At 40.0% G+C, this 25,875-nt stretch overlaps 1 protein-coding gene across 2 annotated transcripts in view; it reads left to right on the top strand.

Moving 5' to 3' along the window:
- Akap13 (A-kinase anchoring protein 13) overlaps positions 1 to 25,875 on the top strand; it is a 271,423-nt gene that overhangs the window by 208,859 nt on the left and 36,689 nt on the right. For both annotated transcript variants that reach the window (XM_048434838.3, XM_048434846.3), the window contains 4 exons: positions 3,433 to 3,475; positions 4,367 to 4,496; positions 12,456 to 12,630; positions 24,957 to 25,024. In XM_048434838.3, coding sequence (XP_048290795.3) covers positions 3,433 to 3,475; positions 4,367 to 4,496; positions 12,456 to 12,630; positions 24,957 to 25,024 — 416 coding nt within the window. The remainder of the gene's footprint in view (positions 1 to 3,432; positions 3,476 to 4,366; positions 4,497 to 12,455; positions 12,631 to 24,956; positions 25,025 to 25,875) is intronic.

Below are 25,875 nucleotides of genomic sequence, written 5' to 3'. Positions count from 1 at the left end.
AGCATATAGACAGACATGGTGCTGGGCAAGGCTGACAGTCCTACATTTGATCCATAGGCAACAGGAAGTGAACTGAGCTAGGCCTCGCTTGAGCATAAGAAACTTAAAAACCCACCACACAGTGACACACCTCCTCCAATAAGGCCATACTTACTTCAACAAGGCCATACCTCCTAATATTGCCACTCCCTATAAGCTTTTGGGGGCCAGTTACATTCAAAGTACCACATTCTACTCCCTGACCCCCACAAGCTTGTAACCGTATCATATTACAAAATGTAGTTAATCCAGCTTCAAAAGTCCCCATAGTCTATCACAGTCTCAATAATGTTTTAAAGTCCAAAGTTCAGAGTCTCTTCTGAGAGGCATAGCAATCTCTGTAACTGTAATTCCCTGTGAAATCAAAATAAATGAACAGATCACACACTTCCAACATATAATGGCACAGGGCATACATTACCATTCCAAAATGGAGGGAAGGGAGCATAGCAAGGAAAAACTGTACCAAAGCAAGACCCAAAACCAGCTGGGCAGACTCCAAACTTTGCTTCTCCATGTTTAATGTCAAAATGCTCTTTAGATCTCCAACTCTTCCAGTTTTGTTGACTACACACTTACTTCTCTTGAACTGGTTCCACTCTGTGCTAGGAGCTTTCCTTAGCAGGTATCCCAGGACTCTGGCATCTTGGAGTCTCCAAGGCAACCCAGGCTTCTCCTTTACAGCTTCGCATAGTGGCCTCTCTGTGCCTCCATTCAAGGACACCCCAGACAAATGGCTGCCCTCAGTGGCTTTCCTTAGTCATGGAGGAAGATTCCATAACCCCTTTCTTCTGTATTTGACACTAAAGCCAAAACCAAAGAACCAAAGCTGCCAAGTTCTGCTGCTTGATGGGGCTAGCTAGAACATGGCCCCCTCATTAAAATACATCTTCACCAGCTTTCTCTTTATAGTAAGTTCCTTCACTGCTAAAGCCTGACTGTCCTGAAACTAGATCTGTAGACCAGGCCGGCCTTGAACTCAGAGATCTTTCAATTACAACCTCACCAACTTTCTGTTTTGGATGGTTTTGTTTACTCCCTAAGCTTGGCTGTTCTGGAACTTGCTCTGTAGACCAGGCTAGCCTCAGACTCAGAGATCTGCCACCCTCTGCCTTCCCGGTGCTGGAATTAAAGGTGTGCACCACCACACCCGGCTCTAAGCTTTTCTCTAATTCTTTTTCACAAGTTAGAAATTTAGCTAGAGCCAGGCGATAATGGCACACACCTTTAAATCCCAGCACTCGGGAGGTAGAGGCAGGCGGATCTCTGTGCGATCGAGACCAGCCTGGTCTACAAGGGCTAGTTCCAGGACAGGCTCCAAAGCCACAGAGAAACCCTGTCTCGAAAAACCGAAAAGAAAAGGAAAGAAATTTAGCTGGGTAGACTCTTGCCCTGAGGTTACCACTCCCTTTATTCCATTTTTTAATCTGTTTATCTCCTTGAACACAGGACTTAGTTACATTCCACTTCCTGTTGCTCTATTTTCTCCTCAAATTGTACATTTTACATTTTTTTTCTTTATAAACATGAACACTAGTAACCAAACGACAGACTCTACACTAGGCTGTTTTAAGATTTCCTCTGCCAGTGGAATTAATCCAAATCTCTTCACTTTAGCCTCGGACAGACTCTTCAGACAAGGTCAAAAAACAACCACATTCTTTCCCAAAGTACCACAAGAATAATCTCTAGGTCACATATTAATATTCTTCTCCTCTAAAACCTTTTGATCCGGCCACCCACAGTTCAGCAAATCACGTTCAGCCCCACTGTCTTCCATGCTTTCCCTAGAATGGCCTATTAAGCAGCACTTAAAGCATTCAACTGCTTTTCTAACCCACAGTTCCAAGATCCCTATTCCTTCAAACAAAAAGATGGTGGGACCTATCAGAGCAATACCCAGTCCCTGGTACCAATCTTTCTCTTAGGTTTTTTTATTGCTGTGAAGAGACACCATGACCATGGCAACTTTTATGAAGAAAAAATATTTAATTGAGTGGCGATTTAGTTCATTTATCATCACAGTGGGACATGGCGGTGTACAGGCAGACATGGTGCTGAAAAAAGAGTTAAGAATCCTACATCTTGATCCACAGGCAACCGGAAGTGAACTGAAGTAGGCCTAACTTGAGCATAGGGGACCTCTCAAATCCACAGTGACACATAGTTCAACATGGCCACACCTCCTAATATTGCCATGTCCTATAGGCTTTTGGGGGCCAATTACATTCAAACTGCCATGAACCCCAAGTCGTCAAATTCAGAAAAACAGATGTTTGAAGATTCCTTTAATGTTTCATTTAGTCTATTCCTACCAGTTGAGTATTTAAGTTACGCAACTTAATATAAGAACAATTATAGTAACAACTATAATTTTGTATTTAAAATGTAGGACAGATTTGTGGTTAAAAGAGTTTAAAATGCCACTAATGTCTTTGTGGAGCATCTTCAAATCTCTGAGATTCAAATTTTACTCATAATAACCTCAGACGCTCTGAAACTGACCTTGAAGAAGAAAGTGTGTGTTTTCTCCACATGATCATAGTAGGTAGTTATATAGTATTTAAGTATCACCTATGGCACTAGAAGTTAAAAGCCATTTACATTTGGTTGAGGCTTTACTCTCTTCTAAATTCCCAATAATTAGTTCAAATCATTCTTGTTTTACTAGTATTTATTATTCCTTTACCTATTTAGCCATGTTGATATGTTTTATAGAGAAATAATTCTATTGTTCCCTTTTTCTATTTACTGCCCTGCTACCTCATTCAGCAGTAATTTTGGTGGCCTTGCCCCATTCATTTTATCACTGACAACTTGAAAGACCTAACAGTCTGGTTCCCTTCATTTCACAGCGGAGGCCCTGATCTGGAGAAGTCTTTCCCACACTAGAGGTGGTGCCAGGGCGTTTTGAGCCAGCACTTTGCTCCATTTCCAGGAATCCTCAGGAAAATACCAGACGATATTAGATTATTACGATGGAAATAAATACAGACAGGATCAGGTGTAAAAGCAGTAGTACTTACTTTCTTCTTTCATATTCTTTCACAGCATCTCAGAAAGATGGCCTGTGGGAACTGACCTTTCATTCATAAAACAAACTGAATGTGCTTCACCTATATTCATGCATAAACACTAATATTTTCAGTTACTCAGATTCTGGATTAGATTTGCTCTCTTGATGAGAAATTCACTCCCTTGCCTCCTATTTTCATTCTAATTTGAAGGTTTCCAGTCTATTTTCTCCTCCTTCTAAACTTCTTAAGGAAGAGGCACCATGCACTGACTTTCAAAGACTTTGTAGAAAAATCTGTGAATTCTTAGGTAGTTTTACCTGTCATCAGGACAAGATCCTCGTGTACTAATTTTGCCTCTACTGTTTTTATTTCCTAGATTCACGGTCTTTCCACAGTACCAGTGCTAACCTGACGGAGAGGTATGATGCGCTTACTCTTTTACTCCTTATCCCAAAATGGAGTGATGACAATTAAGTGTCCTAAGTTCTTTCTGACTTCCTTGAATGGCAGTTAGGCAGTTCTGAATCTTCTTAGCCATTGTAGCTTTTAAAGCTGGAGGCTGGTGCTTAATGTGCCTGAGGCTCTGGTTTCTGTCCCCATTCCAAAACAGAAAAGCTGTGTGTGCTATATACCTCCATCCTTGTAAAACTGAGGTTTTCTTTTCTCTCCTCTCCCATATTTTTCTTTCCTAATACTGGGGAACAACCCGGGAATTTGTGCATGCTAGGTAAGTGTTGTATCATTGACTTTCATCCCAACTTGAATTGATTCTTTACTTGACAACATGCACAAAATCCCTGTTGTCATTTATGCTTCCATTTGTGTTTGTAAAATTAAACATTGTGATTAATTATGAATACATACATACTTCATAAATTTCATGCAGACTTCTTCAACAAGTAAATTGGCAAATTTGGATCTCTAGGAATCTCTGGAATGAATCTGTCTACTTTCTGCCTGAAATATGTTTATTCTTCACTCCAAAATTTGTACATAGCTTCCTGGGCCAGTCCACAGTTTACTAATAGGCCTAAAGACCAGGAGAGATATGTACCCTCTGCTGTTAATGGCTCATCCTTCACCTAAGGTACTGTTTTGCCAGATTTCTCAGCACACACTCTGCATCCCATTGTGTTCATGGATGTCCTTTCGAGCAAAGAAGTTGGTATACCTAATGCTATTTTATGTTCACTTCCAGACTTGTTCCTTTAGTACACAAGACCATTCAGTAGCCTCTGCCTGCTTCTTACTCACCCCAGTATTTAACTTTTGTAGTCCCAAAAAAACGTCATCTTTTTGTTTTCATTCAGTATAACAGAAGAAAATTATTTCCTGCCACCGAGCCCCTCAAAAAAGGATTTTGAAGGGAAGAGTGGAACAAAAGTTAGTCGCACCTTCAGCTACATCAAGAATAAAATGTCCAGCAGCAAGAAGAGCAAAGTAAGTATGTCCTGGGCATTTTCTATGTGGCCGTGTCAGTCAGTCACCATGGCACATACACAACAGGTAGACAGGAGTCATTCCGGAGGGGTTTTGAAACAATCTCGTGTCTGAAGAAAAATAACAGTAGTGCAGTGCGGCTACTCTTTTACTGCGTGCCAAAGTTGACCATCCACCGTTTACTGAACCCTTTCACAAGCCCTGCTGTTGTAGGTCTTACTGCCCTCCCTTTTAGGGGGTACATGTTTAATGTGGGGAAGCAATTCAACCCCAGTTCTCCGGCCTTTCATCCAACACACTGAACTTTAATGCAAAGATGATTAAATCAAGGTTAAAATTCAATCGAAGGACTTTATGCTAAGATTATAGGATTGAAATGTACATAATAGATGTAGAGGGAAGAACATTATGCTTCAGGAAATTACCAGAACTTTTAAGACTTACTTGGATCTCTTTTTACTTAGGGAGATTTGTGGTATATCCTCCTTAATGCTTAAGAGGTAACATTAAGACACTTAAACTTGAGCTGGAGAGATGGTTCAGCAGTTCAGAACACTGACAGCTCTTCCAGACGGCCAGTATTCAATTCCCAACACCTATGCAATGGCTCACAGTGACATTTAAACTCAGTTTCAAAAATCCAATTGTAGTTGTTTGTTCATTACAGGATTCTATAAAATATAAAAATTAAGAAATAAATTATGATAATACTACATATACTCTCAGTATTTTGATTTATGTATTTTAATATTTTTGTGATATATACATATTTTTTTAAATCTGATATTTTGGTTTTTTGAGACAGGGTTTCACTATGTAGCCCAGACTATCCTGGAACTTAGTCTGTAGGCCAGGCTGGCATCAAACTCCCAGAGAAACACCTGCTTCTGCCTCTAAGTTGAAGGTATTAAAGCCATGAACCATCACCACCAGGCTATGCTATGTCTTAAAAAAAGAAAGAATTTAACTCTTTTATACTGATTCCTGAATCTAAACCAAAACTATTTTCATTTCAAATGAGAGAGGGGAAACACTACCCGCCAGTTCCCTGCACTCTGTTTCTATACCTTTAACCATCTGTCTGCATGCACAAAGAAATAAGCTTTCAGAGGTATAATTGGTTAAGACCTCTTGAAGTGAATCACCGAAACATATCTTTGTATATTGTGTATCTAAATATATTCACATAAGTACACATGTGCATACATATATACTGAACTCAACAGCATTCTTGTAAAAATGGACCCTCCTAATACACACTTTATTCCACACCCAGAAGAAGTTGGCCAACACAAAACAATGATATTTGTTTTGGCTTACTGTTCTTTTCTTTTTTTTTTTTTCGTTTGTTTTGATTTTCATTTTGTGTTTTTTTGCAGAATTTCTTGAGGTTTGGGATTTTTGGGTTTTTTTCTTAAGAGAAAGAAAAGAACATACAGTTGGGGAGGTAGGGAAGTGGGAGAGATCTGGGATGAATTGGGGAAGGAGGAAAATGTGAAGATATATTTTTTTTCTATTAAAAAATGTTCCCATTTTTCTCTAAACCTTCAGGCACTTGGTTGTGCGAGCTGATAGAAATATGGTCAGTAAATGTTACGAGAGGTCTAACTTTCTATAACTGTAACAAGTTACCTGGTAAAATCAGCTAGGAGGAAAGGCTCACCGTGATTTCAGAAGGGTTAGCCTGTGTTCAGCTTGTGCTGCTGCTTTGACCGGGGACAGTGAGTACCACGGTCAGACCATCTGCTAAAGAGGACGCAGAAAGAGATGAGGGTCTGGGGCTCTATAATCCCTTGCAGAAGCACACATAGAAGTTCTTCCCAGTAGGCCCTTACTTCCTGTGTGTCCCACCATCTGTACACAGGGTTATAGTGTAGGGAACAAGTACAAGGACCTTTGGGGTACATTTACTCTCTGAGCCATGACACCAGGTTTTGAAAATAAACTCTTTTTTTACCATGTGCAAGGGTCTGGTCATTATTCTTAGGAATTTTTTTTCCACAAAAGTTGTATACCAAAATTTGCTTTTCATCATTTTTCTTACCAAGTACAGAGAATGAAGATACAGTATAGTAAATAACTTCTAGCCTAATTACATGTTTAAATATTGGCTTCATTCTATTATGTGTTTGAATGAATCAAACACAATTGGCTTCATTGTGTTAGAACTAAACATATATATATATTGCATATAATATAAATATGTATATAATATAAAAATAAATTATGTATGTGTGTATGAAATATGTACATATGTATATGAAGTCAGAAGGATTGGATAAATCATAGTATTCCACATGCTGGCAACAACAGAACTTACATGTTTTGTTTATCTTGCTTGGTCAGTAGTTACTATCAACAAAAGAAAATTCTATTGGGAAAGCCAATATAAACCAGCCACATATTGTTGAATGGTTTCTCTGCTTAGTGGTCTGTAATGTTCAGTCTTAACCTTGAAAATGTTGTAGTTTAGTTTGGATGAATTCAAAATGTTTCTGTTGTTTTTGTTTTGCTTTTAAACTATGGAATCTTATCCAAACACATTGTAAGACCTGCACATCAGTGGAGATTCTCTTTGCTCCACCTCCCCATTGCCATGGCTTTTGAATCCACATGGTGGATATGATGCTGAGATTGCTGAGGGTAGCCATGCACGCCTTTAATCCCAGCACTTGGGAGGCAGAGGCAGACAGATCTCTGTGAGTTCCATGCCTGCCTGGTGTTCAGAGCTAGTTCCAGGCCAGGCTCCCAAGCTACAGAGAAACCCTGTCTTGGAAAACAAAAACAAAACAAAAAAAGATTGCTGAGGGTAATACAGAGAGCAGAGAAGATAATGTGGGTCCAGACTCAGAAACTGGAACTTGACCTTTAAAACAGAAGCTCACCCCAACTTCTGTACTCTACAAACTTGAATAAAATGTGTCTCAGCTGGTAAGGCTAGATAATCCTCAGGGAGGCTGTGTGTGGTCCCACTTCCCACTCCTGGTGCCTGTCATTGTGTGCTTACTCTTTGGTCAAATCTGTCTCTAAGTGGTTTCTTTTTTCCTTTGTCTTTAATATTTTTTTTAACCTCAGAGTACTAGCATTAGGTAAGAGGGAGGTAATAAGGTGGGACAGGAAAAGAAGGCCATCTGTGTTAGAGTAGTCTGTCATCACTGTTAAAGAACCAGTTGACCTCTTGCCTCTGCTCCTCTCCTTAGGCAAAATGACCAACACTCTTTTGCAATTGGCATGGTTCCTCTTTCAAACTTGACTTCAAGATTTAATCTTTGGGGACTGTACTGTCTCCAGCAATGGAGACTCCAAAAACTGCAAATTCATAGCTCCTTAGACTGTAATAGAGTTAGTGCCCTTTACGGGTACTTACAAGTGCCACAGTGGCCAGACATACTAACCTGTCATCTTTCTAGCGAGAGCTTGTAGGCTAACTTAAATAAGACTGTTACACCAGCTGCTGAAGAACACTGTCACTTGTCGATATGGGCAGAAATAATGAAAGAGAAGCAGTCACATGTCCACTCTGATGCAGATAGTGAGTTCAGTTTACTGTTTTCCTATTGGATCCTTCCTGTGTTGTTAAGAAAAAGAAGAAGTTATACAAGATATTAACACTTTTTTTTTTATAATTGATGAGCTTTCACTTCTTTTTAACCTGTTTGGGGTTAGTTTTCTTTTTCTTCTCCATGCTGACAATTGAATACAGGGCCTTGCACATCTGAGACCAGTACTGTAACCCCTGAATTATCTACCAAGTGCTGAGATTATTAATTTTTTAATATGTGTTAAAATAATGTGTTAATCTTTCTTGTGTATTTGTCCACTAATATAAATATACCTACTTTTAAAGAAAAAAACTTAAGCACTTAATATCATATTAAAATAATACATACAAGTTGTATATGAGTATAGTTAGGAAAATTTCTGTGTGTGACCTTGGTATATGTATCTGAGAATACGGTTATACACTTGGGTTTGTTATCCCACATGTCAAGCTGTGATTGCCAACAGTCTTCTTCTTTTTTGTTTTGTTTTGTTTTGTTATTTATTCCTCCCATGAATGTATTGGGAGCCCATACTGCTTGCAAGTAAGCGGCAGAAGGCCAGGTCTATGCAGGCCCCGGACTGGCTGTTCAGTGTACACATTACTGGCCTGCTGATTTGGGAGGCTGCCTTGAGTAGCTGTGTGTGAGTTGAGCTCTGTTGGACCTAGGCACCCCCTCCTTTCCTGGGACCCAAGGGACAGTCTGCCAACAGTCTTTAGACACTCAGAGTGGCCAAAGTTAGCTATTAGACAATGAATGATTCACATTTCTAGATAATGTGTTGCCCGATAATGCCAGGTTTTTATGTATATAGTTTTTATTATATAATGGATTTAGTTACCAGTCCTGCATATGTACCTTTGACAGTCATTAGTAATTTGCAGAACTTGCCAAATATATACACGGGGTGCTTTTTAGAAAGCTGGAAGACCTAAACAGGAAGCATAAGAGGAAGATAGACAGTTTCTCCTTTTGTCATACTGACTTTGAGCAGTAGTGCTGAATTGTGTTTATTGTACAAGTCCTTGCATACATAGTATTCACCTTCATAAGGAGAGTGGTATCCAAGCCACTGATTGTCTCTTTCTATTAAGCTCTCAGGTTGTTTTTTTTTTAACAAGGACAACTAGAAGGTGTTGGAAGTGTTTTAAACCAATTCCTAGGATGACTCACATTTTTTCCTGAGTGAAAAGGATTAACTTCGTCCCCAGCTGATATACTGGTTAACTTTATAGTGAGATGTCGAACCTCAGTTCCTAGTTTCTGTGCCTTATATATGAGAGAACTGTACCCGTCATCCTTTTCAAGGTACTTAACCACATTCGCTTTTCATGGTTGTCCAGAGTACCCTACTAAAAGGAGCGGTTTAGGAAAATGACAGCTGATTTTTTTTTTATAGCAGCCTAGTTTCATTGTGATAAATCGCTTTTATTTTTAAAAGTCATTAGATTCTTTTTCCACAGTGCAATTAAAGCATGTTGGCAATGATTAAATATAGATACATTAAACTTAAGAAAAATAATCAGTCACCCATTTTACCATGGACAACTTTGCTAAAATATTTTCATGTAAAATTTTGCTTTTTTTATTAGAAGTTTGCTAGATAAGTATGGCCTCTAACCTTGCCAGGTTTCTCCTTGCTACAGTGTAAGTGCTGTCCACACATGTATTTGAGGGTTACTTCATTTTTCTTTCATTTCCTATGTTCTTTAGGGTAGTTAACTTTACCAGCAGCATTCAAATAGTTAAGACTGTCTCAAGGAAGCAAGGAGCCTCAACCCTCCCCTTCTGTGCTTTCTCAACCAATTTCTGGCTTCCTCTTATGGTTTTGCTAATGGCAGCTCTGAGCTACTGAGCTGTTTGCCCTGCCGGCATGAGCCCCTCCTTCTGTGAAAGAACATTTCCTGGCATGGGGGTCAAACATGTCGGTAAAATGGGGTCGGCTTCCCGAAATTCCTCTCATAACAGTGCGATTCACAGGACTAAAACATGGGCAGGTAAGAGCCCGAATTCTTCAAAGCACTGAATTATTACAGCAGGAGATGGCAATGTAGTTTGTTGTTTTGTTTTTGTCCATGGAGGAACTAGTCTGGATTGCTGTAAAGCATGAGAAAATGGGTTTTTCAGATCTGAAGAACATTGCACTTCAGATAATAACATAGCTGCCATAGAAAGTTGTGTTGTTTGATTTTTTTTAACTATTGGAGTATGCTTCTAAACTTCAGGCAAAAAGAAAAGAGTTCGATGGTTTTAAAGTTAAGAATTCATGCATAGAGAATCTGCAGCAAAAAAAAATAGTTAAAGGGGTTATTTGGATATGCTCAAGGTTGGTAATTCGCGTTCTACGCACTTTAGCAGTTGCTAATTTTTGTTCAGAAGAGTTTCCTGTTTTGTAAAGTGGTTTCCCCCCATCCTTTCTGTTGTTTATAGTTTTAAAATGCAGCAGTTTGACTTTTGGGGTTTTGTTATGTGTGTTCTGTTAAGGGAGAATTTCACATTAGTCATGGAGTTTACGGATAACCCATTTCATACATCGGGTGGGTTCTGAACTTTAGAAAATGAGAAGATTTGAGTTCCTGTTTGGTACTTATCATTGCTTTATGACCCTTTGCAACTCAAGGTACCACCTCACCAACCCTTTACAGTAATTGTGGTGGATGAGAGCTAAGCCTTAGTCATCCAGAACTGCATCAACTCTAGCTAGACAGTTGTTGCTCTGTGCTCTGAAATGTGTTATTAGACACCTCTAAGCCTTAGTCTCCTCAGATAAAAAATGGAGATTATTAGAACTGTAATTCATTGCCCTGTCCCAAGAAAATACATACAAATTTCTTATTTCAATGCCTGGCACAAAGTAACTGTTCATCATTTTAAATGTCATTCATTACCCTCTTTTGTAAAATGGAAAGCATGATGCCCATCTGCCAAATGAATCTATTTAGATCATCTGTACAGGTGCATTGACTTGGCATGTTTAGTGGTAAGCATGGTCAGTCACTTTGAGAAGCTCATTTCTCAGGGTGTTTTGGGTTTTTTGTTGTTTGTTTGTGTTTGTTTTTGTTTTTGTTTTTTTGATTGTAGTCATAGTATAAAACAGTAGGTAAAGCTCACCTCTATGATTGGAGGTCTTCACGGTCTAGTTGGTTTGTAAGGGAATTACTCCATTCATATCATCATCATCATCATTAGTAGTAGTAGTCAGTTGAGCACCTCGTATAGTGCCTAGCCCTGTAGTAACACAAGGTCAATGTCACTTGCCTATCACCGAGGGGCAACCACAGTGCTGACAGTGGAAATCAAAGACAGCAGGTCTCGGGGAGCCTTACTCTTCCATCCAGAGACAAGGCCTGCTTTTCCTGTCTCACTAGGCTTTGGGGCAAGCAGCTAAGCCTTGGGGAACCCCTGCCCTGAGAGGAACTGAGTGCTGGAGTGATCAGCTTGAGAAGACAGAGGAGGAGGTTGGGGAAGGTTACTGACAGCACTTGTTCTTGTCTTTCCTATACCTCGTATTTTCCATGCTTTCCACCAGTGTCCTTACCGCTGCTCCTGGGTTGTTGTCTTCTCCTGCCTAAAATCAAAATCCCCTTTTCTTTACTACAAAAGATTGTGCTTTTGTGTTGAGTCAGAAAAGTAATAAGCCGATGACGCTCATTTTCAGTAAGGTATGAATAATTGCTGTAATGCATTCAGTGTTACACTTAGATATGTGCTAGGCTTTAACAAAAACAGAACTATAAAGTGGGTACCTATCCCATTTTGCAAATAAGATGACTTCAGACTCGAGAAATAATTTGCCTACAATCTCACCACTAGTAGAACTTAAAATCGAATTCATGCTTAACCTGTGTGCAGTTTTCTGCCCTCTGAACCATGATTGGTATCTGGTAATGGTATTGGTATCTGGTACTCAGTTCTAATTAGTAAAAACAATATATGTAAGGTTATTAAATAGTTCTGATTAGAGTAAGGAAGAAAATGTCATGGAGACCCATTTTTCAGGGACATTCGCGTGGTGTGTAAAAGAGGAGCCTCACAGAACTTCTTAGACTTCTTGACATGGTTTCTCTCCCTCATGCTGATCCTAGAATTGCTATCATCCTTCTGCTCCCTTTCTAAACTGATCTAAATTCAGTGTTTCCTGTGTGGTCTATGCCACCATACCTTACTGAGAAAATCTTTCTGCTCTGGGCTCTGCCCAGTGTCTGTTAGTATAAATAGCCCCTGATAACTTGGAACTCCTAAATTTTTCTAGTGGGAGCTTGTAGGATTGAAAATCAATACAATGTTGCCCAGAACGTTGTTCCTCATTTCTGCCCACAATAGGCACCAACCTCTATTGACTATGTGCCATCTCTGTGTCCAGGTAAGGGGAAGGCCTTCCAGTGCTCAGTTAACTGTTGATTCTTTTCTTTGGCAGGAAAAGGAAAGGGAGAAAGATAAAATTAAGGAGAAAGAGAAAGAATCTAAAGAGAAGGAAAAAGATAAGAAGACTCTTAACGGACACACTTTCAGTTCCATTCCTGTTGTGGGTCCCATCAGCTGCAGCCAGTGCATGAAGCCTTTCACCAACAAAGAAGCCTACACTTGTGCAAGTAAGAGACATGCTTCTTCATTTCATCAGACGAGGCTCTCTTGCTTTCAAGAAAGCTGATTTGTTTCTAGTTTCCTATGCATCCCACCCCTGATCTGTTCCTCATTTATGTGGAGAAGTAACTCTGTGTGTTTTTTTTTTCTAATTTTAATTATGTAACTTACAATCTGTATTTTGTTTTCAGATAGCTCTAGTTTCATATTCTCTGCTTAGAAACCACCTCCTATTGCCAGAAACCTGGCAAATCAAAGCAGTACATAGTCTTGAACCTTAAAATTTCCCAGATCCTTTGTCAGATCATATATATCTATTTTTATACACCGCTCCCACACCCAGCACACACATGCACACAAAGAGAGGGAGGGAGGCATGCAGTTTAGAGATTTAAACTCAGGGCCTGATATAGGAAAGCAGTCTGCTCCTGAGATACCCCCGTCCCAACCCTTGTGCACTTATTTTTAAATCTGGTCCTTTAGAACATGACCCAGCCACTTGCCATCCTTAAATCACGGTGGCTGCCAGATGAGAATGTCTGCATGTGCACATGTGCTCCGTGTTTCTGTTACTGGTCTGCTGAAAGACAAGTCTATTAACTGAGTATGACTCTGCTTTTGATAAGGCATTCTCAGCAAGAGTCAGTTGGCTTTCTCTGTACAGGACTTAGATAACAAATGTCTGTGTCACAGCCGCGGAATTCTACAGTTGCAACACAAAGATACCCTTAGATATATCAATAAGAATGGCTTTGTTCCAGTAAAATTTCCTTTACAGACACTGACATTTAAATTTTTGCATGCCATGTCATTTTCATCTTTTCAATTCTTTTTCAACCATATAAAGTATAAAAGCCATGCATGGCTCATGGGCTCTCCAAAATCAAGCAATGGGCCAAATCCGGCACACATACTATAATTTGCAAATCTGCTCTACACCAGTATTTCTCAGAATTGTATTAGTGCACACATAGAAAGCAATTATATTTGTAAAGTGTACCAAGGTAACATAAGGAAGCTGCTTTGTTCAGCGGGGAGCAAGCTGGGAATCAGCCACTGTAGGCCCAGCACAACAGGAGGCTGTGCTGGTTTGTCTCGTGTTAGACTGCACACATGCAGACAAGACAGTGTCTGAGTCATACTCAAAGGAGCGATTCTCACAACTGACATGATGATGTCTTGATCTCAGTTGTTTATTGTGCATTCCAAGTAATCTGTTACTAAAAATGGTTAGCTTACTGAAATTAGAAGTGTATATATATGGGCAGATTCAAAGTTCTGAAATAATTTTGGCTTACTTGTTTCTTTAATACAAAAGAGGGGTGACGGTACAGCTAGCTAAGAACCTATAACCTCTCTTACCTGTGTCACAGCCATTATGACTTCCATAAATAAATTTTTAAAAAGGTTTAATCACATATGTTCTTGTAAAATTAAGTGAAGGATATGTTATATCCCCCGAAGTAATCTGTAGTCCTATTTATTTAACTCTTTAAAGAGAACAGCACTTACCTAAATCAGTATGCATTCCTTTAGGTAGAGATCACACATATTATTGCTGTCCTCCATGTGTGATTTAACAAAACATTGAGAACTGCATCACATAGTACTGAGTCTCGGGTAAGCTTTATGAAGCAAGAGACTAACTGTCCAGTGTGTCCACCGTGATGCCTGTTGGAGCCCACTCTCTAATAAGGACTCTTTTCTTCAGTGTTGGTTTTTGTCTACTGGAAACAGTCTGCTCAGTACTGCCATTAATTAATTTTCCTACACCAGAAGTCAGTAAGCACATTTTTAAACCACATTATCTATTGTTAAACATTTTTAGCATATTAACCTGGGGCATTTAATATTAAAACTACATTCAGATTGCACTATACTTAACAAAGAGCACATTGTGAGATCAGAGCTGCAGATTGTCATTGTACTGTCTGATTGATTACTAGTGTGGTTGGTATTGTTCTTGATCCACACCTTCTCCAAAGAATGTGTGCAGCTGTCTTTTCATTGTAAACACAAGGTGTTCGTCACATGGTGAAGGTGAACAGATAAAGAGCAGTATTGTTGTGGGTGGGAAACACTTCTCCTCCCTCAAGAAACCCTCAATATCTATGTAAAGAGAAGCTGCCTAGCATAAATACCAAGCGAGGCACCAGTGCAGCAATCTATAGATTGATTCTGCTTCTCATTAAGAGCTCATATTATTTTTCTCATATGAGAAATGCCTAACAGAAGCATCATAAAGAGAGTGTTTAGTTTGGCTGTAGTTTCAGTCCCTCATGCAGGGAAAGCATGACAAAGACAAAGTTGGTGGTAACAGGAGTCTGTGGAGAAGGCTTCTCAGTAGATCAGGAAGCAGAGACTTGTATCTGCCTAGTATGCCACCTAGACACCATACCCCAAAGGTTCTAAGCTCCTAAAACAACGCAACCAGGTAAAGACCAAGTGCCCAAAACCTATTTCTGTTTGGGGGGGGGGACAGTTCACACAGTTCACATTCAAGCTATAGCAGAAATCAGGGTAAATGGAAGCTGCCGTGACTGGGAATGCAGGTCACTGATGGAGCACTTGCCTAGCATGTACAACCTGGGTTCAGTCCCCTTCACTGAGAGAAAAGCAGTGCTGAAAAAAAAGTATTATTTTGCATATTCCCTCCTCTTCCTTATGAAAGTTCTTTTATTTATTTGGGAATCACTAATATCAAAAAAATATTAAAAGGCCCCAGTTCTTTGAAAAGTTCATCAGTATATTTTGAACGTATTCACACATTCCCAGCTCCCCCTGTAACCACCTCCCCATTCCTTCCCATCAGACTGAGTTTTCTCCCTGCCCTAATCTAGTCCAGTTTGTGTCAATGCCACCTCCTGTCCCAGATGCTTGCCATATGGGATTTAATGTTGGCCTTGTTGAGTGTGGTCTTGATTGCTTTGGTCCAATCCTTTCTTGGAGTGAACATCAACCATACAAGCAGTTCCCTAACAGGTAGCCCTAGACTTACTTCTCTTCTCAAAACACTGTTTTCAAATGAATTGAAACCTCTACACCCTAGAGCTTGGAATGGGTGGGGTTCTGCCAGTTCGTGAGATGTCCTCAGGTTATCTTTCCTATTCCTTTGATGTCCTTGGCTTGTTTTTAGTGGTGTAGGTGTCTTCAACAGCTCTTCTGTCCTTGGCCCCAACTTTGCACATACTTCTGAACTTTCTTCTGTGTTTTTTTGTTTGTTTGTTTACAATTCTCACTAAAAAATGTCTGTAAGAGCCAATAAAGCCCATGCCACAGCCTGAATGCTGGGCCGCAGCAACATTTCCTTCACTAAAAATTTGTTAGCCCAGCATTTTCAGACTTAGCCTTCTAAGTCTCAGGGCTGACTCAAAATACAGACAAGTTCTCGGCCACAGCTTAAAATGAATGGCAATGGTCCAGTGTACAGTCTGTCCTCATTCCCATTGGAAACCTCACCATCATTCTTCCTATCTCTTTACTGTCGACATTCTGGGTGTCTGCACTCAGAATCACTCACAAAATTATACTCAAGTATCTGGGGACTGTAGATGGCATCTCCAGACCTTTTGAAATGCTCACCTACTAATTCTTAAAAGTTCTCACACCAAGTATTTTTTTATTACTTAGACTTTCCCTCTCCTGACAAATAATTATTAATTTTGAATGATGGTTTCAGTCCATCTTCTCCATCAGTAAGAGTATGTCAGAGTAGAGCTGGTCACATCTTGGTGCCAAGGAAACAGGAAAACAGTGCCTACACTGGCTAGCTTTTTCCCTTTTCATTTTACCTGAGCCCCCAGCCTATGGGATGGTGCCATTCACATTTATGACCTCCCCTACTTAGTAACATTGTGAAAATGCCCTTATGGAGACATTCAGTGTGTCCTTTCTCAGTCTAATACACTTGAAGAAAAGAGGCCGAGATAGGCGGATCTCTGTGAGTTTGTAGCCAGCCTGGTGTACATAGCAAGTTCCAGGACAGCCAGGGGTTACACAGAAAACCCCTGTCTCAAGGAAGAGACAAAAGTAAACATTAAAAAATAGGAAAAGGTACATAGTAAATGGAAAATGAGACACCCAATTATGACTGACAGTCTTAAAGGTTAAGGGTATAGAAAAATTGGATTCTGTGACCTCCCCTCTCCCCAGAATCCTGATTGGAATCCTATGATAAATCTGGGGTCCAGGCTTCTACCATCCTTATATGCTGGGATACATATGCAAGCTAAGCAGTTTTAGAAGCTGTTTTGTGAGATTCCATTTAGGAATAGTGAAAACATTATGATTCCCAGCTGAAGCAAAATATAGAACTGCTCTGGCCCAGACAGCATCTTCAGAGACTACCACAGAGAGAGGGTTGGATGTCCTGTGAAGTCAAGCAATACACTTAAAAAGAGCAACAACACAGATGCTACAGATAGAAGCAAACCAGTATCAGGAGCAATTAGCAGATACGTAAGCAAGAAAGGACTTACTAACTGTCCAAAATGGATAGCAATGATAATGGAAAAACAAGATGAAACAACTGATCAGACATAGAATTTCATTTAGAGGATAGTTGTGGGGAATTTTCAGATATTCTGACATGTTTGTATCTTCAGTATATTCAGATTTATATTTGTTAGCAAAACATAAAAGTGGCTTCTTCTCTGTATTCTAGGACATCTTGATGGTTTCCAAAAGTTTTTCATATTGTATGATTTTTTTTTTTTGTCTTTAGTGGTGGTGGTACTAGTATTTGGGTACTGGGAACTGAACCTGGAGCCTCATATTTGCTAGGGAAGCACCCTACCACTGAGCTGTATTCCCAGCCATAGTTTTTAATCCTAAAAGTAATGAAAGTGTGGTGGTATGTCCCAACACCTGGAGTGCCATGAATTCTGAGGCCAGCCTGGGCTACACAGAAGGATCTTGTAACAGAAAACAAACCAAGAACTCACCAGATCAAGATACCTGATGACCTCTGAGTTCAGTCCTCAAAGACCCACATGATAGGAAGAGGTTGTCTCCTGCCCTTTATACACATGTCATAATGTACACAAGCTAAATAAATCTAGCTGTAATTTTTAAGTATTTAAAAATAAAGCAAGGAATTGGCTATGTTGGGGAAAACAGTCGTCACATAGATGTGAAGACTTGAGTTGAATCCTGAGACCCCAGTCCAGGTGTGGCATTGTGCATCAGTAATTCCAGTGCTTCTGCGAGAAATAGATGAATACAGAATAATCCCTAGAAACTTGTTGCTAGTGGCAAACAGCAGAGACCCTGTCTCACTCCTGCGCCCCCCACTCCACCTCAATCCTCTCCCGTTCCTCCCTTCTTCTCACTCTATATCTCACACACAAAAAATAGCTCAATTTGGAAATTTCCGTAGACATATTAAAATGGATCTCAAAATTCTGTGACAGATTTTTGGTTAAGGTTATTTGTATTAGAAAGTACTATTGTTTAAACTATTCTGTATAAACTATTATATAAAACACACACACACACACACCAACAGAGTGGCCTACCAAACATTTTCTTTCTCTTCTGAGGGTTTTGTTTTTCATTTTATCATTTTTCCATGTTTGACTAGTAAAAACAGAGATGATCAGTTGAAGCAAATAGTTCAGACTGCAGTGGCAGATACTGGGATAATATGCACATATGCTTTCTGGACAGATTCAGTGTCCTTGCCAGATCCCAGGAGTCTTCTTGTCATTGCTTAAACCTATCCACATCATTGATCCATCTCACATCAGAAGAGCATAACAGAGAAGCTCAAGGATTGTTACCCCAATAAGTATCCAAGGTTCAGAAATACATTTCCAGTTTGCAGTCATTCCACATCAGAAACATAGTTCAGTGATTTAGCTACAGCTACCTCCCTGCTCTAGAAGTAATGGTGGAAGAACTTAATCATTTAATGGGAGCAATAAGGTTTGTGTATAACCACGTGCAGCTTCCTTCTTTGGGGAAAAGAGCAGGAGCACTAGAGGTTTAAAGCTATGGGATAGTGTATAGTCATCTTTCCAAAAGAGTGAAGGAAATTAGCTGATTCACCTGGCTTCCTGAAGGGCAGAGCCTTCAATGCACGTTTGTATGAAGCCCCATCTGTTATCTTGGCAGGAAGCAGGAAATATGAGTAATCCAGGAATCTTTTGTCTTTTCCCTTCACCCTACTCATGTTCAGGATCTTCGCAGTATTCTCAGGAAATGTAGCTTCTCTGCAGTTAGTCGTCCACCACTGAGTGAAGCTTCTTATCCTCAACAGCTGTTCTATCAGGCTTTGGTTTGTGATTTAGAAAGATCAACTGTAGGACTTGCTGGAGATGTGGTAGATGGTCTGCAGTGACCTCCTCCTGTCATCTGTCACATTCATGTATCCCAAATACCAGGAGATCAGTAGGATGGACTTTTCAGTGAAGTCAACATCACTGAGGCCGTGGGATTACAGCCTGACCCACCTGGACCAGACTCAGTGAAATCTGGTGCAGGATAATACGGAAGTGTTCATGATCGTGGCCACAAAAACACTGAGCAGCGGAGCTCCTGCACGCTGCAGGCAGTCTACTCCTGGGTTTAAGAGAAAACCTAAACCTCAGGTCAGGAATATCTCAAAGTTCATGAGTTTAGCAGAAACCTTAGGAGGGTTATTTTTTCGTCATCCAAACTGTTCTGGTTTAGGGTTAATGGGGGGAATAAATGTCCTTGTAGTTCTTCATTCTAAAGCATGCAAAACTATCTTTGAATAATAAACTGTTCTTTCTGGCTGCCACAAATCATTTATTTTGTGGAAAGCTCAGTGAGTCCTTCAGAATAAAAAATTTGGTATGTTCAAAGTTTTGAATCTTGCTAGTGGTTTTATTTTGTTTGCTTTTAACAGTTGTGAAATGACACTGAGATTATTGTTGGTTCATATTCTGTTGTGTGAGCGTCTTCTGAGTACATTTGTGGTGGGTTCTTTCTGTTGACTAAAACAGTAAACAATGGTACGACTGGAACCTAAGTAGGAAATGTGAGTTCATGTTGAATGATGGTTGTTGTTTTGTTTTGTTTTTCTTTTCTTTTGGGCTTCCTTAGAAGCAGCATCTCAGGAACTGGATGGTTTCTGTAATTTAGAATCAGTTCTTTGCTTTTGTAAGATAGTAAACACAAATGAATTGCCCAAAGAAAAGATACTTATAAAGATACTTATTATTTAGAAGAAAAGGTAAGAATCTTACACAATAAAGCCCATTCTTGATCAACAAGAATGCTTTATTTTGTTTCGTTTTTGTTTACCAGTGTTCGTATGAAAGCTGCTGTTAGGAGCAGTTAGTCAGAATGGCTTAGCTCTTTTCTGTGGCTTTCCTCTGGTCTGAATATCAGCGCTGTGGTTATTAACACTGGCTACTAAGAACCTCACACATGCTTTTCACATACAAGCACTATCGGTCCAGACGAGACAGCGCCTGAAAGTCCCCAGTGACTTTAAACAAGACGTTGCAGCAAGAGTTTTGGAGCATGTGTTTCTGAGTGACTGCTCATCCCGTGGGTTGGTTGTGTGGTTGGTTGGTTTGGCTTTGTTTCTGGTGGTGTTTCTTTCCTTTTTGTTAGAGTTAGAGTTTTCCATTTTCCCATAGGAGGAAAATGTTTCTATTTGTTCTTACAGGCCATTCTTCCATGTGTCCTTAAAAAAGATCAAATTATTCTTTTTCCATAGATTTTTGCCGCTAGTAGACAGAACAGTGCACTAAAGTACTTGAATGTTCTTTTCTTCAAAAGTCTAGCTGCAAATGACAATTTTTCTGCTGAAAAAAAAAAAATGCAGTGTATAACATTTCACCAAAGCTGTCTGATGGATAGTTTGCCAAAGGGGAGAAGAAAGCAACAAATAAATGATCACTGCCAGGCATGTAAATGTACTCCATTTTCTTTTGTTGGATGTCTCCTTATAGAGGGCAGGAGGGGAGAAGATAGATAGGCGAATAGATGCAGGCTGAGCTGTTGACTTATTTCAAAGAAATGTGATAAAGGGTCAGCTCTAAGCCTACAAACTACTGTACTTTGTGACTTTTTTTTTTAAAGAATTTTGAAAAGATGAAATCATACTTACTGAGCTTGGGGAATGTATTAAATATAAAGAAAGCCAAATCAGTTTTTTTCTTTTTTTATGAACATTTAACAAGTTTATTAAAAAAAAAAAGGATTAGCATAGATTTAAGCACAGCCATTGAGAATAAGAAGTACTTAGGCAAAGAACAGTCTGCAGCCAAGGTGGGTACCAGCTCCCCGCCCAGGTAAGTTTTCTTTGACCTTCCTAACAACTTAGTATGGTTTGTGGCAGTGTGCTTAAAAAAATCTATTAGACTTGTCTTCAAGTCTTGTGTTTTGGGCAATTGTCTGTTTTAAAACAGATGATACGGCTTTAAATCTCATGACTTTGGCTGATGTCACTGAGACTAGCAGTTTCTAAATCACTCACGCCTAGCTCTAAAAGCATCCTATGGATTGAGTCCAGGACCACTTGGTGATGAGTTTAGTGTTTTCGAGTAGGTGCTTCACTGTGGTAAACAGGCAGCCATGTGAACTGTTTGTCACTGAGACTTGTGGCTGTAATACTGGGCATAGTAAAATTTCAGCTAGATTGTGGGTTTAGAGGCAGTTAACTAAAAACATGAATTTCTTTAAAAGTTCTACTGGAAGCAAATCCAAGATGTTCTTTATTCTTCTGTGACTCACAGAGTGGAACTGTTCTCAGACAGTGGCCCAAGAACTTAAGAACTACTGAAGTCTGCTCAAAAGTTACAGTGCCCCCCTTAAAAACTAATGCCTAGCCCTTTGCGGGGTGCTGAGACTGGGAGGAGAGGAATGAGGCAGGGATGCTTGGAAGCGGTTTCTGTCTGGGCTTTTTCAGTTTGTCCCATTTGCAGATCAGAAGTGGTGACAAGTTCCCAAGCAAACCTTTTGCCTCTTGTATTTCTTGTTGATGCCCCAGATATTACAGACTTAGAGTAAAACAAGAGAAAAGATTCATCTTATAACTGTGATGCTGAAATTCATATTTCAGAATAATGCATCACAAACGTGGTAAATTGCTGTTTTTAAAGAATAAGGGAATCTAAGGAGCTTTTGAGGGTGATAAAGTTTAATGCACCGATGTTTTTAATTTAAAGACTATTAATACAGATATTATAAATGGACAATGTAATAGGAACCTTTTGAACCCCAGCTCAAAATAGAGAATATATAGCTCAATGGTAGAGTGCTTGCCTAGACAGTATGAGACCCTAGATGTGACATGTATCACCACAGAAAGGGAAAGAAGGAAGGAAGGAAGGAAGACAGCATTTGACACAGTACTTCATCCTTCATTTTCTAAGAAACAACCCTTCCCAGTTAAAATTGACCTCGTTTCCCTGTGCCAGTCTTCATTCTTCCTACAGAAAAGCACTTTGTAATCAATGGTTTATAATTGCATCTCATAGGAACGAAATTTACCTTTAACAGTTGGGTTACTGTTGCCGTGCATCTCACTTTGCAGTGTCCATTCCTCTCCCCAATGTTCTGCTTTAGAGGAATCCTGACGACATAGGTGCAGAACCTGGCCCTTAGCTCATCTGTGGAGCTCTCTTACAGACTTCAGGCTGTTCTGCTTAGGATGTGGGGTCACTCTCACTTTGTCTCTGTGACAGACAGGGCCATGAGGGCATCCTTGTGTCCATGTGTGTGGCACCAGACTTGGTGCCAGTTCTTAAAGTTGGCACACACTGGACTTCACTAGATGTTGGAAAATGACTTTCCAAAGTAAATGTATCAGTTTTAGATGATGCTTCTTCCTTGCCATGTCTTCACAGTACTTAAAATGGGGAATGTGGTTCTTTTTGTTTTGTAAACAAGGAAACCAAGGCTTGTGGAGAAGTATGTACTTGGGGTTTATGGTGGTAATCAGAATTAGGACCTGAATTCAAATGTAATTTACCTGCTATGTGTCCTGTTCTCTTTTGCATGATATTAAGTTGACATGGTAAATTTCAAATGCAGTAATGAAGGTTGTGTCGGGGTACTTGGTTGACATAAAGTGGAATGGCCTGTGGGTTTCCACGCAGCCATTCAAATATATGTCGTGATCCGGATACTGCACTTGAGAGTTAAAGATCCTCAGTGAGGTAAAAAGCTTGACAAAATCCCAGCCCAGTGTGACTGCTGGGCCAACCAAGCAGGCGCTGCCGAAGGAATGGGGAAAAGGCCTTTGGGGTCTGGGTTTCTGGCAGTCTCCTTCAGAGCAGCAAGTTCCTCCTACCCTAACGCCCATAAGTCCAAGCTTCCAAGTCCAAGAGCATCTTGACCTTGTTGGCTAGGACAAGACCTGCCTGTGGTACTCCCTGAAGCAGCCATACCTAGTGAAATGCTGTCTGTCACTGATTTTCTGAGTGAGCCTTTCCCAGGAGACACACGCCTCTTCAGATGTCCCCAAAGACAGATCTTCTGCTTGTTTGTGCTTTGCCTCTGGCCTCTGGGCACAGTCTGTTTTTATGACTTAATCGTAGCAGGAAGAGCCCATGACCTTTCTGAGGCACAGAATGCAGGATTTTTACATCAGTGGCCCCTGTAGGCCACGGGAATGGAAAGTAAAAAAAATACTTTAAGATAAAATGTGTCATTGGTAAATTTGAATCTGTTTCGTCTCAGGAAATCTCCCACATTCTCTTGAGTCAGGGTTCCCAGGGGTTCTTTGGGAAAGTTGTAGTTACCTTTCTTACATGGCCTCTGACTCAGGGAATGGGGTACAAAAGGCTTGAGTATTCAAGATCTCAAGAAGGGTAAACTTTCAGGTTCTTCTGAAACTTTCACAGCTCCTTTTAGCAGTTTTATATATTTTCTTATTATTTAAATATAACATCTTTTCATTATTTTATTTTTGCATTATAATTATGTCATTTCTCCCTCCCTTTTCAACTTCCTATTTCATTTTCAAATTCATGGCCTCTTTTTTTCAGTAATTATTCTTAAATCTCTATGTGTGTATGTATGCGTTCCTAAATATACAAATAAACCCTGCTTGGTCTGTATAATGTTACTTGTATATATGTCTTTATGGTTGGCCATTTGGTATTGGATAACCAATCAGTGTGCTCTTCCCTGGGGCATTCAGTCTCACAGCAAATTTCCTGATCTTCTGGCTCTTAGAGCCTTTCCACCCCATCTTTGGCAGTGTTCCTGAGCCTAAGGTGTAGGAGTTGTTCTGTAGGTTCGTAGTTGTTTTGTAGGACTAGATTGAATCCACAGCTCTGCATTTTGCTTGGCTATAGTTTTCCATAATGGTCTTTGTCTCTTGCAAAGAAGAGTTTCCCTGATGAGGGTTAAGAACTGTGCTTATCTATGGGTGTAAGGACAAATATTTAGAACATAGTTAAGAGTGTGCTGGTTTCAGTAAAGTGGTGTCTGTAGATTCTTCCCCAGAATCCATGATTTCAGTAGCTATGTGTGGTTGGCTAGGTTTCCTCTTGTTAAGTGGGCCTTAAGTCCATTTGGTGAACTTTTGGTTACTGCCACTCCTGTATGTGTGCCACTGCTGCACATGATAAGATTACCGTGCCATCATGGCCATTATGGTTCATAGGTGTCATAGCGTGGTAGGACTGTGGGATGCTTCACTCCTTCGGATGTTTGCATGGCCCCTACTGGTACCTCCTCCTTAAAGAGGAGACGGGTAGGTCAGTTTCAGCTCCAGTCTTTCTGGGCTCTATAGACATAATATCTTGATGGCAGACATTTAAACTCTGAGTTATCATAACCCTGAAGCACAATTAATAAAAACTCAGAGAAATTGGGTTTCAACCTCAAGGTCAGAAAAGCAAAATAGTCAGCCACTGACTCTTTCCTTGACCTCAGTCCTAAATGACAATCCTGCCTCCAGGAATCTCAGACTGAAAGCTGTCTCCTCCCGTCTTATAATCCTCTCTAGTTCTGGGATAAAGGGCGTGCACCACTACCACCTGGTTTCTCTGGCGAGGTAGTGTGGCTACTGGGGTTAATAGTGTGTGTCATTGCTGCCTGGTTTGTAAGACTGGCCAGTGTGGCTATTTTACTTTTTGATCCTCGGGCAAGTTTTATTTATTAAAATACAAATGAAATGCCACTACATAGCCTCTCGGACTTCCTGCCTGAGAAATTCCTGACTTCTTTTGGTTAATCAGAAGTACACCTGCTTCCTAGGAAATAGCTGTAAAATGTACTGTCAGTTAATGAGTATGTTTGTTCTGTGTGAGTGAAAGTCTGTAGCTCCATGCAGCAGTGGTGGAGTGTCGGAGTTCAGGGCCTGCTGGCTTTCTTGTTGTGACCTTGCCTTATGCTTCCTTTACAGGTTGTAGTGCTTTTGTCCACAAAGGCTGCAGAGAAAATCTAGCATCCTGTGCAAAGGTCAAAATGAAGGTAAGATATCTCTAGCTATTAGAATGCTCAAAATCCAGTGCTTTAAAATAGAAAATACCCACATGTTAGAATTTAGATTGTAGTAGATTTGTTTGTTTGCTTGTTTTAATCATTTGGTGCCAATTTTGATACCAAATTAAAGATAATTGCTCTTTAAAATGATCAGCCCCCTTCTTGATTAACACATTCAAGAATTTGAGACTTTGAATAAAAGAATTGCTGAGCTAGAGACTCACACTTGTAATCCCAGCATTTGGGAGGCTGAGGCAGGATGGTTTCCTTGGTTTGATATTAGCCATTGTACCAAAATGAAACCCTGTCTCAAAAAAAGTTTTTAAAGAAAATGAAATGTTGGGCTGGAGAGATGGCTCAGTGGTTAAGAGCACTGACTGCTCTTCCAAAGGTCCTGAGTTCAATTCCCAGCACCACATGGTGGCTCACAACCATCTGTAATGAGGTCTGGTGCCCTCTTCTGGCCTGTAGACATACACGTAGAAAGAATATTGTATATATAATAAATAAATAAATATTAAAAAAAAGAAAATGAAATGTTTTGTAGAACTTTCATATATTAAACATTTCTCTGTTTCTGTTTAAGTGATTGTCTTGACTAGCTCTGCAAATATACTCCGCAACTGAAATGTCTGGCTTCCCCATCTAGGAGCATGAGGGCAACAGATGGAAATCAGAGGCTTTTGATATGTGATGGGCATGGGGAGGGCTCTCCAAAAGCACATATGGACGGCAGAGATGACATGAGACAAGAACAGGAAGTACCAATATTGGTGCCATATGAACTTGAAAGCATGTCCTTCAGGTAGCCTGTGGACTGTCAGTCTCAACTAGACATA

This window comes from Myodes glareolus, chromosome 24 (assembly GCF_982192425.1).
Source record: "Myodes glareolus chromosome 24, mMyoGla1.1, whole genome shotgun sequence".
Taxonomy (NCBI): domain Eukaryota; kingdom Metazoa; phylum Chordata; class Mammalia; order Rodentia; family Cricetidae; genus Myodes; species Myodes glareolus.
The sequence above is the reverse complement of the archived record's forward strand: the minus strand, read 5'-3'. Positions and strand labels throughout refer to the sequence as shown.